Source organism: Lissotriton helveticus, chromosome 12 (assembly GCF_964261635.1).
Source record: "Lissotriton helveticus chromosome 12, aLisHel1.1, whole genome shotgun sequence".
Taxonomy (NCBI): domain Eukaryota; kingdom Metazoa; phylum Chordata; class Amphibia; order Caudata; family Salamandridae; genus Lissotriton; species Lissotriton helveticus.
Genome location: NC_136073.1, coordinates 457,515,478 through 457,529,458, shown reverse-complemented (window position 1 = coordinate 457,529,458; position 13,981 = coordinate 457,515,478). Strand labels below are relative to the sequence as shown.

Below are 13,981 nucleotides of genomic sequence, written 5' to 3'. Positions count from 1 at the left end.
CTTGCAAGGAAATGGTTCAGGAGTGGATTCTCCATTAGGGCTATGGGGATGAGCCCCCCTGAAATTTCTTCACATTCCTGTACAAATATCAAATAGGTCGATTTGTTTAGAGAAACTATTGTATCTCTAACCAAATCGATGTTTTTATGTCTAATCTGTCTATCCCTGTCTGCCTGACCTGACTTGCTCTGAAGCAGGAGATGGAAGCCAGAGGGGTAAATCAACTTTCTGAACTGTGACACACACACAGGGCTTACTGTTCTAAAGCCCTTTATTGTCATTGTAGTCTGTGGCAGTCTCCGTTATAGGCCAGTAATACTTTCAGTCATGGTTTCGAGCGCTGGGGACTCCGTTCCTGCATGAGAGCAGCCGTCTGTCATTTACAGGTATAGATCCGACCCTTTCCCATTTGTCACATGTTGGAGTGGATGCAAGAACGTATGTTTTGATGCCTTTGTTCTCTGCAATGGTAAGGGTTAGAATGCTAATCTCCTGTTATGTATATTGTGCTGAGACCTCGCTTGCCCTGTTAAAACTGGAGCTGCTGCATTTATTCCCCTGTGAAATTGATCCAAAAGACGAGCAGGCCAGGGTTCTTGTTCCCTTGTGAAGTTGATCCAAATATCCGAGTCGAGCGCAAAACGAGAGATATGTGTTTACAGTAGGCAGTTATCTACTGTGTGACATTAAAACTGACCCGATCTTCATGCCCGAACAAAATGAATGGCAATAACATGGATTGATTTGCGAACAATGTGTTAAAAACGTAAGGCAATGCTTGTCAGTGGTTTAGTTCCTCTTATTTCAAGTTTTCATTATTCTGGCCTTCCTCAAGAGTTAGCTATTTAATCATGTTTGTGTATGTTTTTTCCGTGCGTACTTTGAGCCATGCCAGGTGTTTATGAAGGGCTTTGATTTAGAGCTCTGATCCTGAAGCCAAAGGAAAATGCCTGTCAGTGGGCTGGCCTCTCTGCAGAGCACCCAGAACAATGATTATGTAATCCAGTTGTAATTGCAATTTTGTGAAAATGTGTGTGAAGGGGTGCACAGATGGCAACATATTTACAGGTCAAAAGTTGAAGGAAATAAATTGCTTAAATTGGATTGAGTGAAGTGTGTGTTTGGAAGTGGTCGAGTGAGGGAGATGCAAGGAAGTGCATTCGGGGAAGAGTGAAAAGAGGGTGCTGAAGAGGAAAGAAAGGTGGTGGAAGATGTGCAGATGGACGAGATGTGCAGAGAAAAAGGACATACATATCTAACATAAAGCACACATAACTGAAGGCCAAAACCTCTTCCACAGGCCTCAATTCTATTGAAATCTCAGAATTGAAACATTTTTCAGGTCAATTATTTATAACAAGTCCTTGTTGTTACTCATTTACCTTAAACAGCTAACAACCATTGTCAAAGCCAATCGTACAGACAGGTTATGGGTGTATGCCAGTTGTTGTGTTCTATATCTAGATGCAATTACATCTTAGAGAAACCAAATACTGGTCAGGTAGCACAATATGTGAACCACAGAAATTTATTTGACATGTTCTTGTTTAGAGAGCCCCCACATTTTTCTTCCCACTTAAAGACTTGTCTTCACATATTTCTATATGACTGATTGCAATCAGCAGCTGTGGGTCCTTCCCGAACCCTGGTTAGAGCATTTCTTCCAAAGTTGATGCCGCATGCAGTGCAAGACACTGGGCAAGCACACATTTAAAAGGCTGAAGACGCGTTGTACAGTTTGCACATTACAGTAACTGTTGAACATTTTAATGCAGTGAGATGTAGGGCAGTTTTTAATGTGTTAACTATTTCAAGACTATACGTTCCCACTGCTTAATAAGCCTTGCTTTATCACTCAATTACTTTGCTTTAAAATTCACCGTTTGCCAATCTTTAAAAAAAAACAAATTCTCTGGAGTAGGACGCAGCCTGGATCCCACGTTTGTCCGTTAAGCTTGCTTGTGTTGCTCACTACATAAGTCATACCAAACTTATATTCCCCACCACTTTTAAATGTGACAAGTGGCCATTGGCATGGTTGACATTCTCCCACACACCCTTATCCTTTTACTTGCAGGTTTCTGTTGTACGTAACTACCCAGCAAAAAGTGCTCAATGGAAATGTTTGAATTTATCTGAACCGCTGGCAATTTATCTTCGTGCCTTCCATGATATTGTTTTTAACTTGTCTGTGTTTATAGAGAAGGGGACCAATCACATCAAACTCTGCATCAATAGTGTTTTGTTAAGAAAACCCCTTCCCAAAGTGCCTGGCCTTGTCAACTTAGAAAGAAACACAAGCCACCCCAGAGCTGTCTTGTGCAGCGTGCATGCCTGTGGTGCAGTGAGAAAGAACCTGCATCTGTGCGCAGCCATACTACTTTGAGTGAGCTTATTTAGACAGCAAAAAAGTGATAGATGGAAGTACTTGAATAATTCTGAACACTGGTAATTAACCCTGGTGAATTCCACACCATCGTTTCTTAGCAGTCCATTACAGAAGTGGACCAACTACCTGCATATTAGGCATTGCCCTACTCCAATAGGAACAGTCGTACGCACACTGCCAGTCCAAGTTGGCTGCATGTAGTACACACATTCGCTGAACAAGCCAGCTATAGATTCTCAGCTACATACTTGATTCTGCATATCCATTTCATCTGGTTGACCAAAAGAACAGTAGAGATTGATTATATCTTGGGCTGAAACTATGCACCTTTTGGCAGTTCCTTGTGATACCGTCGGATAAAATAGCCGGGCAATCTAACACCGGTGTTAATACTACTTTACAACTTTTAAGCACTGGATGCCACCCATTCACACAACCAGAATGTCGGGAAGCACTTCCTTTCTAAAACATACCGTTTGGAGAACGTAGTGCCAATTCCCACTGGTTCTTCCAGACACATGGTCCTTATTCAAGTAAATAAATTATGCAGCATGTTCCCACCTAAACAAGCAGTAAACCAGAAACAAGGCTTTGGGAGGTGTGAAGCAGAATGGCCTTTCTTCCAGCCGCTTTTAATAGCTTTCCAATGGTAAAATCAGCAAATATACCTCTCCTTCCTCAGGAGGCCTCGCTGCTGTACTTGACCTGGTAGGAAGCCTTGTGCTCTCCAGTTGACCAGACATTTGTAAAGAATTGCTTTTGGGCAATGGGGCTGCCTCATTGGCTCAGTTTATCACGCAGTGTTCTCGTGCCCACTGTGAAGAAGTAAATTAAATTGTGGTGTTCCGACAGTTGGAGCTTTGGGACTTCTAATCAAGTTTTAATGGCTCCAGCTGTCTGTTGAGGTCATAACTTAATTATCACACAGATTCGCGGATTCCCTGGATACAAGAAAGGGATGCAGTTGGCAGTGCCTGTTGATGGAAAAGCGGATTTTAATGCTAAGTTGCTCAAAATGCTGAACTCAATTACAGGATTACATCACCTTTCAAATCATATTCTGAGCTACAACTACTAGTTATTATTTTATTAGCCTTTTATTATTTTTGTGGAAAATCCACTCTTTCAGGTACTCATTTCTTGTAACAAAAGTGATTTCGCATTTTAAGCGGACTCCTTTATTCAGCAGAAAACGTTTAGGCCTCCTCCACAGTTGATTGTGGGGTACGAGAATTTGAGGACAATCTAAAATGCCACAATTTCTCTCAATATTTTCTTTTCACTCTCCTTTACGCTGATCATTTACTTGGTTGTTGTTTGCAAAGACTATTAATAAACCTCCATCCAGCACTTGGGTTTTCTTTGCCTTTATAGAAGAAATAACGTTGGGGTTTCTGATTCACAAATTTCAACTTTCTGCATTGCGTAATTGATGTGCTGTGAGGTAGGAGTAGCTCTCCATGTTGCGTAATTGATATGCTGTGGGGTAGAAGTAGCTGTGTGAGTTGCATAATTGATATGCGGTGGGGTAGAAATAGCTGTGTGAGTTGCGTAGTTGATGTGCTGTGGGGTAGAAGTAGCCGTGTGAGTTGCGTAGCTGATCTGTTGTGGAGTAGAAGTAGCCATGTGAGTTGCATAGTTGATATGCGGTGGGGTAGAAGTAGCCGTGTGAGTTGCGTAGTTGATATGCTGTGGGGAAGAAGGATCTCTAGAAGTTGTTTAGTTCTTATGAGGTGGAGTAGAAGGAGCTGTTTCGGTTGCATCGTTTATGTCGAGGGGAAGGAGCTAGATGGAGCTGGGTGAGTTAAGGGTCGCCTCAAACGTTTGCAGTGCTAGGAATAAAAGAAAAATCCTGCAGTATATTGCTATGTGGTAATACAAAGAAATGGCTGTTACTCAATGAGGCAAACACAAGGAGGTAAAGGACGGAGCGCTGAAACATTTCAGACACTCACCCCCAGTCACAGATCTGGGTTGAATCCATCATCTTTCTTTAGCTCACTTCGCCACCCCAGTTCAGACACAGCTCTTTGCAAATCAATCTTGGCCCTGTGCCTCATGGGAACACTCCAGCCCAAACTTCCAAGCCAGATCTTCCCTGGACCGGAAACAAGCATCCTGGGACCGGTTTCTGGGTAACACCCATCATCAGCCAGGTTAGCTTGAATCAAGTGGCAAAGTGAGAAAGGAACCCACGTCTGGGCATACCCTGCCGACTTAGGACGAACAAAGCAAACACAAGGAGATGATGGACGGAGCGCAGAAACTTTTCACACACTCACCCCCAGTCACAGATCTGGGTTGAATCCACCATCATTCTTTAGTTCTGGAAGACCAGCTTTGAGCGGGCTAAGAAGCTTTTTAGACAAGATAGAGTGCGGCTGACATGTCATAGAATAATATCTCTTTTTATGATTGAGGCATTGAGATTGCAGTTTAAGCTAAAACAGCACCCTGTGCAGTGGCGTAGCGCAAAATGAAGGGTCTCTCTTGCAGATCGTGAAGAGAGGCCCCTTAGTTTTGCATATCCCACAGCAATTCATTTGCCTTGAGCTGAATGGGGCCCCCCATTTAAGGGTTGGGCGGGGGACCCTGAAGGGTTGTGAGCTATCCTGCGCCACAGGTGCCTGTGTTAAGCCCTTGACCCTATTGAGGTTGCCTGCTCATTTCTGATTTGCTTGAACCTGATGGAAATTGCGTGGGTAAATACCTCATTAAAGTTGTGCACACCTCAGAAAAGGACGTGAACATACAGAATTAGAGTGTTATGCCCCCTTACCCCCCAGTACCAGGTTCAAAAACTTGGAACATTGCTTAAATTGCACTCCCGCTAAGTACTGTACACTGTGGTATCCCAAATTGGAGGTGAAATATTACTGCAGTAGATTTCCATGTGACTTGGAATGCATTCCAGGTACGTCTAGCCATTTGTGGATCTGATCCGGTTTATTGATGCTCCTGTAGTCTGCTTTGGAACTCCCATTAAAGCTGTTATTGACGTTTTTTGTTTAGATGTTGGTATTTTTTTACCACCTGTAATTTTTAAATTTATTTTCCCTACCTTTCTACAGAACCTGTTCTTTATGTACAGCAATATTTCTCAACTTAACCTCCTTAACTCTTATGCTTTTTCAGGTGATTGAAGTATATGACTTGACTAAAGTGAAGTTAAAGTATTGGTAAGTATATAGTAACCTTAAAATGTATGTTTGTTGTTGCTGGAAATTCAATTGTCCCTCTTTCAGCCCTACCCATTCCTTCGTGCATGCAGATAATTATCTCCCCTATATCGAAAACGTGAAATTTTAAAAATAGTCCCTTGTTTTTATACAGTTTTTCCCACTGCACGAGTGTTTTCTTAGACTGGCTGCAACATTCCTAAAGCTGACCATCTACTTGATGCAGCATTCACCCTCTTTACCTTGCACCTGAGAGCTGCAGTGACCACCAGTGCTCCAGTCACCTGACAAGGTAGCATACCACGCATACTTGAAAAAGGCGCACTGCCCCTGTCTACAGTCTCTTGGGGGCTTACTTGCCTTTAAGGTGTGGCGCATGCAAGCTCTGGAATGAGCTCTGTGCTGAGTTTGTCTCTCAGGCAACATCACTTTTTTTGGGCAAGACCGCACAGAACATGTCAGTGGTGTATGACCGATGCCAACCTAATCTAAGGCAGGCTGTTCTCCTTACACAACCAGAGCTCTCCGTGAAGGTTGCATCATACCTGGACTGGAATGGTCTCCTAGACGAGATGTGGGACTGCAGTCTTCTCTGTGCCTTACCCCTCCTTCCACTACTTTCAAACGTTCTGAAGACAGTTTGCCCCAGACCGGGTCAGGGGAGTGTGGTATTGCAACCAGCTCATCATTCGCCTTCCACTGAGTCTACCTCTGTATCAGGTCCTTCTGTCCCAGTTGCATGGCCGGGCTATGCAAACATTCCTGCACAGTCCAGACCTCCATGCTTAGAGACCGAGCAGAACCAACTCAGCTTATATTTTATGCCAGTTGAAGTAGTAAACATTATGTTTCTTTAGCCATAGTGTTAAATCCGACCAGTATTTTTTCACCTTTGCCAACTCACATAACATATCTATAAAGATTACCCTCTGGCCACTTCCTTGGGGACATTTATCTTTGATGATCCCAAATCTGCGTAGTTCTATGGGAGGTGCTGCTTTGGTATCTGCTCAAAAGGTAAGGAATCTATGGTTACAACTATCTGTCAAAAGAAAGTTTCTTACCTTTAGTAACACTGTCTGGTGGAAATTCTCTAATCAAAAATTCCTCACTGCCCTCCCTCCCTCCCGTACTGTGGAGAAGACTTTTAGAATTCTAAAATTGTCCCATATTGACCGTGTAATGTTTCTAATCTGTCATGGTTGATCCACGTCTGAGAGTGCATATTGTTGAAAAAGACAACTGACGTTAGTGATCAGGGGTTGTGCCTATATAAATATGGCTCTGTGCTGTCACTTTGGGAGGTGGTATGATGTCTTCACAGAGTCAGATTGTGCCACCTATTGGCACACTGAAGCAATTGGTAAAAGTTCCAGAACTAGACTAGTGCTTGAGGGAATTCAAAAGTTGAGGAATCTGCGGTTATATAGAGAATCCACCAGAAATAGTGTTATTTGTTTATTGCAAAGATTGAGACTATTTAAATACTTTTACAATCTTAAGGATGATAGGACATCTGGGGCATGTAAAAGTGTAACACAGTAGACCTACCCACGATTTAGCAAACTAACTGAAAATTATGCCAGGCAAAGGTGGTTTAATAATATAGCCTTCCTTCTTAATGCCTGATCCTGTTGTGGTACTTGGGCTGCCTGTGTTCTGCAGAGAATGTAGACTAGGGGAGACTTGCATGCAGTACATTGCCATAGCCCATTGAGCTGCTTTATGCTGTCTTTCTGTTGCTCCATTAATTACAAGGCTGGGGTATGTTCCTAGCTCTCTCCAACTCCAGGATGAAAACACTTTTCACCTCATTGCTGCCCTAAAGAGAAAGCTGTAATTTCTCCTTTACCCATCTCAACAAGTATTTTTTGCTTCTTTCATCAAGGCATTACTTGCATCCTTGATTTTTCATCCATAAATTTGGGATTCTTGAACAGTATAAGAAAATTGACAAGAATGAGGACTGGGTTTTTATAGAATGGAGTTGCAGTTTGCCGTAGATTGAAGATAAGATATGGTGTTCATTTGTGATTCACAACCCCCCCCCCCCCAAAAAAAATAATTCTACCTGCAAATTAAAGGTTTACCATGGGTAGTATATATTTTTTCATGAGTATAAACTTAGAAGAGTTTAATTTTCTATTCAAGAATAGGGTACATATGTCACTGCCCTGCTTCCTCTACGTCTTACAGAACGCCATGGGCCTAGTCCCAGCGGGATATTTTAGAGAGGTCGAGAGCCTGCAGAGAGACCTGCTGTGGGACTGGAAGCCTTGTATCCCTTTGACTAAACTCACACTTAACTGGTATGACGGGGGTATCAGCCTCCCAGATATTAAGAAATATTACTGGGCAGCACATCTCGTAGCCATTAATCAGGGCACCTATGGTCAACTTGATGACCCCGGCTATGCCATGGACAGATGGACTTTACCGGGTGGGAACTTGAATTGGGCAATATATTCCAAACAATACCCCCTTACAGGTCCAACTAACCACTCTTTCCACGTTTGGCACACGGTTAACAAAAATCTGGGCTGGGAGCGAAGACTTACACTGGCAACCCCCCTTTGGGACTCTGAGCAACTAGGCAGGTTATGGCAATCGAAAGGATTTGATAAGTGGGATCTTATCGGAATCTCATCTATTAAAGATATGTGGGACAAGGGCAAAGTGAAGTCATTTACCTCTCTGCAGCAGCGGTATGAGTTGGCTAACTCAGATCGTTTCAGATACACGCAAATTCGTCATGCACCAAAATCCCAATTCCCTGCCGGCTCCACCCCTCTGGCACCTTCCCCGTTAGAAGACAGATTGTTGGATGGACACCTACCCAACAAGGCCATATCACTAACCTACCAAAAACTAATATGACAGACCCACTCCGACCACTACGTGAGAAATGGGTGTGAGATGGCCTTGAATAGACGAAGAGGATTGTCAGAAGGCAGTGTCCTCACATAGAGTAGTGGCCGTTTCGGTGAGGCTTAGGCTCGTCCAACTTAAAATCCTTCACAGAGTCTACATCACAGGGCTTACTCTGGTCCGGATGGGTAGATCCGACTTGAGTGATTGGTAGAGGGGGTATGGGCGGGAATGGTCATTTCTGCACATGATATGGGAATGTGAATATATCCAAACATACTGGCGCAAGATAGACGAAGTACTGAGTGTGGTGCTTTCAGTCGTCTTATACCCTGAAGCAAGGCGATGCCTCTTAAATATTTGGGAGCCCACTGACTTAAATGTTTGTCATACGCAATGGGCCACGCTTGGACTTATGGTGGCAAAAAAGAATATAGCACAAAAGTGGGGGGCGCCGCAGGCACCTGAAGTAAACGCCTGAAAAGAGAAAAGACAGTCTTCATGGCTCGTGGCTGCCCCAAAAAATGGTCAAGGATATGGGAGTCCTGGAACGCCTACAGAGGACATATCTGTATCCCCCCCGATTGCAATTGACCCTGTTGATCCCCCAACCCCATAGTTTGTATCCATTGTACACCCACACTATCTGTTACTCATTACTACCATTGCTGAATGTAATGTACTTGCTTCCTCTGTAATGTTTACTATATCTTGATGACTGTTCAATAAAAAGAATTATATATAAAAAAATAAGAATAGGGTACATCTGGGTTTTGCCAGCAGGACATTGTCCAAGACAGTCATTCCCACGAGGGTGTTCAGCTTACTAATGTTCATTCATCTGGGTGTTGCCCTGGCTGACTTAAAAACAAACGTTCTGTATTGCGCAATCCTTGATCAAATGAACCAGTGGTTCAGCAGGGGCGCAGAGGCAATGTCCTGCTTCCTGTCAGTAGCACAACATTGGGTTTCAACAAATATCATCAAATAAATGCTGAATGACCACAATAATAGTAACTATAATTAGCACCACCTTAACCAAATCTCACACACACATCAATTCTCAGCATCCCTCCCCATGTGCACTTATTGAATTGTATGCACTCTGTCATATTCGTGGAGAGGCCATTCACATTCACTCCTGTGGGACTCTATACATACAATCTAGCCTACTTTATCATTAAATGCTGACATTGTTATTCTATTACCAAGTATCTGTAGTTGGGATAAAATGACTGTCTTTGTTTTTCAGTGGTGTCCATTTTAACTCTCAGGCAATAGCTCCAACCATAGAACAAATTGATCAGTCATTTGGTGCAACACATCCAGGAGGTAAGCAAAATTAAAACTTTTCCAGTCATTTTTAATCTTGTACCATTATGTCGTTTTACTTGCTCATGTGATGTGAATGCGGTGAGCATTGTGTGCCTGCATGATCAATCTAATTATTACAAAGTGAATATTTTCTCTGGCAATTCCATAACCTATTCCAAAGGTGAGTTCTGCGTGTTTTTTATATTCTTTTGATATGGCGCATGTTGAAGGTTTCGTGAGACAGATTCACTGTAGTAATGGATCGTTCTTGAAATGGGACGGCTCTGTTTCTCTTGCCAGCTTTGGGTGCTCTGGGAGCTTAATTTGCAGAGGTCCTTGCATAGCTGATCTGCTTTTATCTGTAACCTTCAATGTGTATCTTCAAAAGCTGGTTGACTAGGGGTTTTTCCTACAATCGGCATTCATGAAACTTAAGCTGGTCACCCCTTATTGTGCAGTGGAGTCCTACTGTGGCTCGTGCCACAAGTCTGTTAAGCCACACAAGTTGACACTGCTCTGTGTCATGAAACAGCATTCGATAAATAAGCCAATTTTTTTTTTAGACCAAGAGGATTCACACTCGTACTTACTTTGGAGAGGAAAGTCCGTTTCCTGATGTAGTACTTTACACATGGCTTCTAACTCCATTTCAGGAGGACGATCATGAACGAGTCACAGAGGCTGCTTCTCTACCTTCTTGATTGAGCTTGGATGAGAAAACAGGAGATAAAGTTATGAATAGATCATGATCTAATCCTAAAAATGCTAAAGCCAAATCGCCTGAGACCCATGGTTAGAGTTTTAAGTAGTGACCTATTTGTTGAGGAGTATGCAAGTTATATATTTAATCTGAACAGGTTTTGAGAAATTCAGTTTTCAAATACATTGAAGTCCATGTGACCGATTACTACAGATTATTAAATATACATTTTTGTACTTTTGTCTTGGGCATGTGTGGCGTGGTTTTCCATTGATATGGTGTGGAACTACAGTACTGTTCATGACTTCAGGTCCATGGTAACAGAAAAGTTTTCAAAAGATGGAGAACTGGAGTTTTACACTTCAAAGAAAAGAGTGTGAAGGTGGCCCTTGATAATGCATTTCTATGGATTATGTTTGTGTCTGATCCTGTTAGATCAGTCTGTGGCTGTAGAGCTGAAAGTTCCTGGTGCAGTAGGCATGTGCCATCCTGTTTATCTTATTCTGAGCTGCCCTGTTTTTTTTTCTTGTGCTGGAGACTTGTCACGAGTCCCTTGATGGGTGCAAAACATATTGCTAGCCTACTAACTTCCCATGTGTAAAGTTCATTTCACCCTAGTGTAGGGGAAGTGTGGGTGTATAAGCCAGGTTCAGCAGGTATGCCTCTGTCCTCAGAGATGCAAGAACAAAATACCAAGGGCATGTCAAAGTTACCCCTGTACACAATCATGTGTCCTGAGCTGGCGGAGAAGTAGAACTCGGCCTGTCTGAATACAGCCCACAGTGCAAGGCCCAGCTGTCCATGTGCTGTAGAGCACCTGTCACCCCCAAGTGCTGGGGATATCCCATCGCTGATGGAAGCTAGGGAGCCTGAAGCCACAAAATAAATATTTTCTCCAGGTGCAGTCTCATCCATTTTGACTTGCTGCAGAAGACTATAGAAGAGTGACAGTCAACTAATGCCAGTTAAACAATATGTGCTGAGCTCGCGCCTGTCAAAATTACTGATTTGTAACTAAACTTGCAGGCTCTTTCTATCCCCTTCTAAACTTTGATTTGGCTACTGTCCTGATATGTTATAGAAGGCATATTCGAAATATGATTAGATCACTAAGCACAGAACACTACAAGTGCCCACCAGCCTTACCCAAAACCTAATATTTGCTGAACTATATCTTATTTTGTGTTTATATTTTTAATGGATAGAACATTTTTTTCTTTTGAAAATAAATAATACTTCCTGGACATTGATTTAGCAGGAGAGATGCATGTGCTATTTGAAATCTATGTTCTGGTATGCAAGTAGTCTTCAGGCATAAGCCCGGATTGTTTGGCATTCAGGAAGTAGAATGTCAAAGGTTTAGTGAGTTTTCAATAGTATTTAGATTCTGAGGTACAGCAGCGTTTATTGCAAGTATTCCATAATTGCCTTTCAATTTCAAACGCCATGAAGAATGTGCCTGACAGCACCTTTTGACCCAGTTAGCTATGCGATTCCAAGACTTATTTTATTGTAAGGATCTTAAGTGGGTTGTTTCATTCTATATGGTTTCATATTATAACTAAGCCAAATGGCCCTCTTCACCTCTGTCTATCTGGGTTAGGGAATTTTCCCATGATACTTGCCTCTCTTCAAATCATTTAACATCTATGTTGGGTCTCTTGCTAAACTAAATTACTCCTTAGTTATTGATTCGAATGCTGCTATAGCCCCCTTCCAGCAATGATTGATGGCAGTCAGGAATCCAAGCATCACACCTAACTCTAAAAAAGACATTTTAATAGCAGGAAAGAGTGCCAAAATCCTTTCTGTTTCCTGGTGGTCTGACAGCATGGGAACTTGTTTCAGCCCTGAGATGGGAGTAAGGATTTTTGGCCTCCCGTTCAAAAGCAATCCGAGCTGACTGCAAAGGTCTGTGCAACAGTTTCCACCTACTTTCTGTTTAAATCCATGCTTTACCTTACACTACATGTAAGTTGCTACCATCATCGAGTCCTGCCTTGATTATGGCAATGATGTATACTTTGGGCTGGCTAAATTCTTGAAGACTAGTTACAGGTTTGGTGGCTAGTTCGCCGGATTGGAGACTAGTTTGGTTGCTAAATTCCCATAGACAGCCCCTTTTGCCAAAGTACAGTGGATTCCGGTCCAGGGCAGAATTTCTTTTAAAGCTCTGTATGCCCTCCACATGGCCCTTTACGGCAATTTCTTGTTTAGGGGCTCCAGTGCCAAAGTCCTTTGTGATCACTTGGGTCTTCAAACCAATTACTTTTTGGAAGGCCTTCTCTACAATAAAGTCTGGTTCTGTGGTTAATTGTGAGCGTCTCGGTTTTGGGTATTGACCTGAAAAGCCACCTGTTATGTGTGGGGATGGGTATCGTTTTCATCTAAAAGTCCTACAAAGCCTCCCATATTTCTGGTTGAAAAATGTAATCATAGTTTTCCTTCAATAAAAAAAACATTTACTCTATTTACATATTAAAGCACAGGTTCACAGTTGTCGAGCTGTAATTCAACATGGCTGCTGTGAAATACAGTGGAGCATCCTTCTGGTTACTAAAAATTACATGTATTCTCAGTTGTCTCTCCTTTTCTTTGGTCACAGTTGCCATAGCTATATTATCAACTGTGTCGTTAATTGATCCTGGGTCTTTTATGGCCGCTGACCATTTTGGATTAGGAAGGGCCTGATCAACTTACTCCTCAGCAGGCTATTAATAGAGTACACTTAAAGGAAGTAAACCATTGTGATTGCAAAGCCTCTTCTCTAATTGCAGGCACTGGTATTACACACAGGCATCCTGTAAGCCCTTGACTTCCTTTGGTCTTCCCTGCCGAAGATTTGCTCAAGATCATCAAGAATCTAACACCTACTGCCTACCACGACACTATATTCCAGCTACAAACCTCAAATAATGTTCACTTCTTCAATGGATGTGTTAGCAGCTCATAAATGCTCCAGTAGTGCAAGGAATATCCCAAGACCTAGTCGAGACCAACCCGATCACGCCCCACCTATCACTTGCAAAGTACCCCAAGGTAGTCAACTTGCTCCTGTTTGTTTCGGTCCATATATGGAGCCGCTGAGATTTCTCATGGAAGGGAAGGTCTGACTGAAAAATACACAACCGGATGGTCTAAGCTATTCTTCGTCATCCCCAGAAAATCTGAAGGCACCATTTGGAGACAAAAACATGGTACCTTTTGAATGGCTGAATAATGTGAATTCTGATTGATTCACACCCCACTCCTCAACCTCCCTTTCCGACTATTGAGGTAAAGTTCCTCTGCTTCTGGATTGATCAAGTTCTATTAGTGCCCTCTCAGATCGGCCATACTGAAGTCAGCCAGAACTACATTTCTCTTAACTAGAGAAAAACTAAAGCCCCGCATACGCCCAGCTGAATTTCACCTTTGAAGTACCAAGGTTTTTGAGATCCCAAATTAAACAGCAAAACTACACCCTCGCTCCCCTCCCTACCATTCTATATTTGGCAGACAAATTAGTGTCTGCAAATTTGATCACATTAC

The 13,981-nt window shown here is 42.5% G+C and overlaps 1 protein-coding gene across 1 annotated transcript in view; it reads left to right on the top strand.

Moving 5' to 3' along the window:
- PHAF1 (phagophore assembly factor 1) overlaps positions 1 to 13,981 on the top strand; it is a 299,820-nt gene that overhangs the window by 135,485 nt on the left and 150,354 nt on the right. Inside the window, exons 4-5 of the mRNA XM_078670669.1 lie at positions 5,525 to 5,568; positions 9,689 to 9,768. Coding sequence (XP_078526795.1) covers positions 5,525 to 5,568; positions 9,689 to 9,768 — 124 coding nt within the window. The remainder of the gene's footprint in view (positions 1 to 5,524; positions 5,569 to 9,688; positions 9,769 to 13,981) is intronic.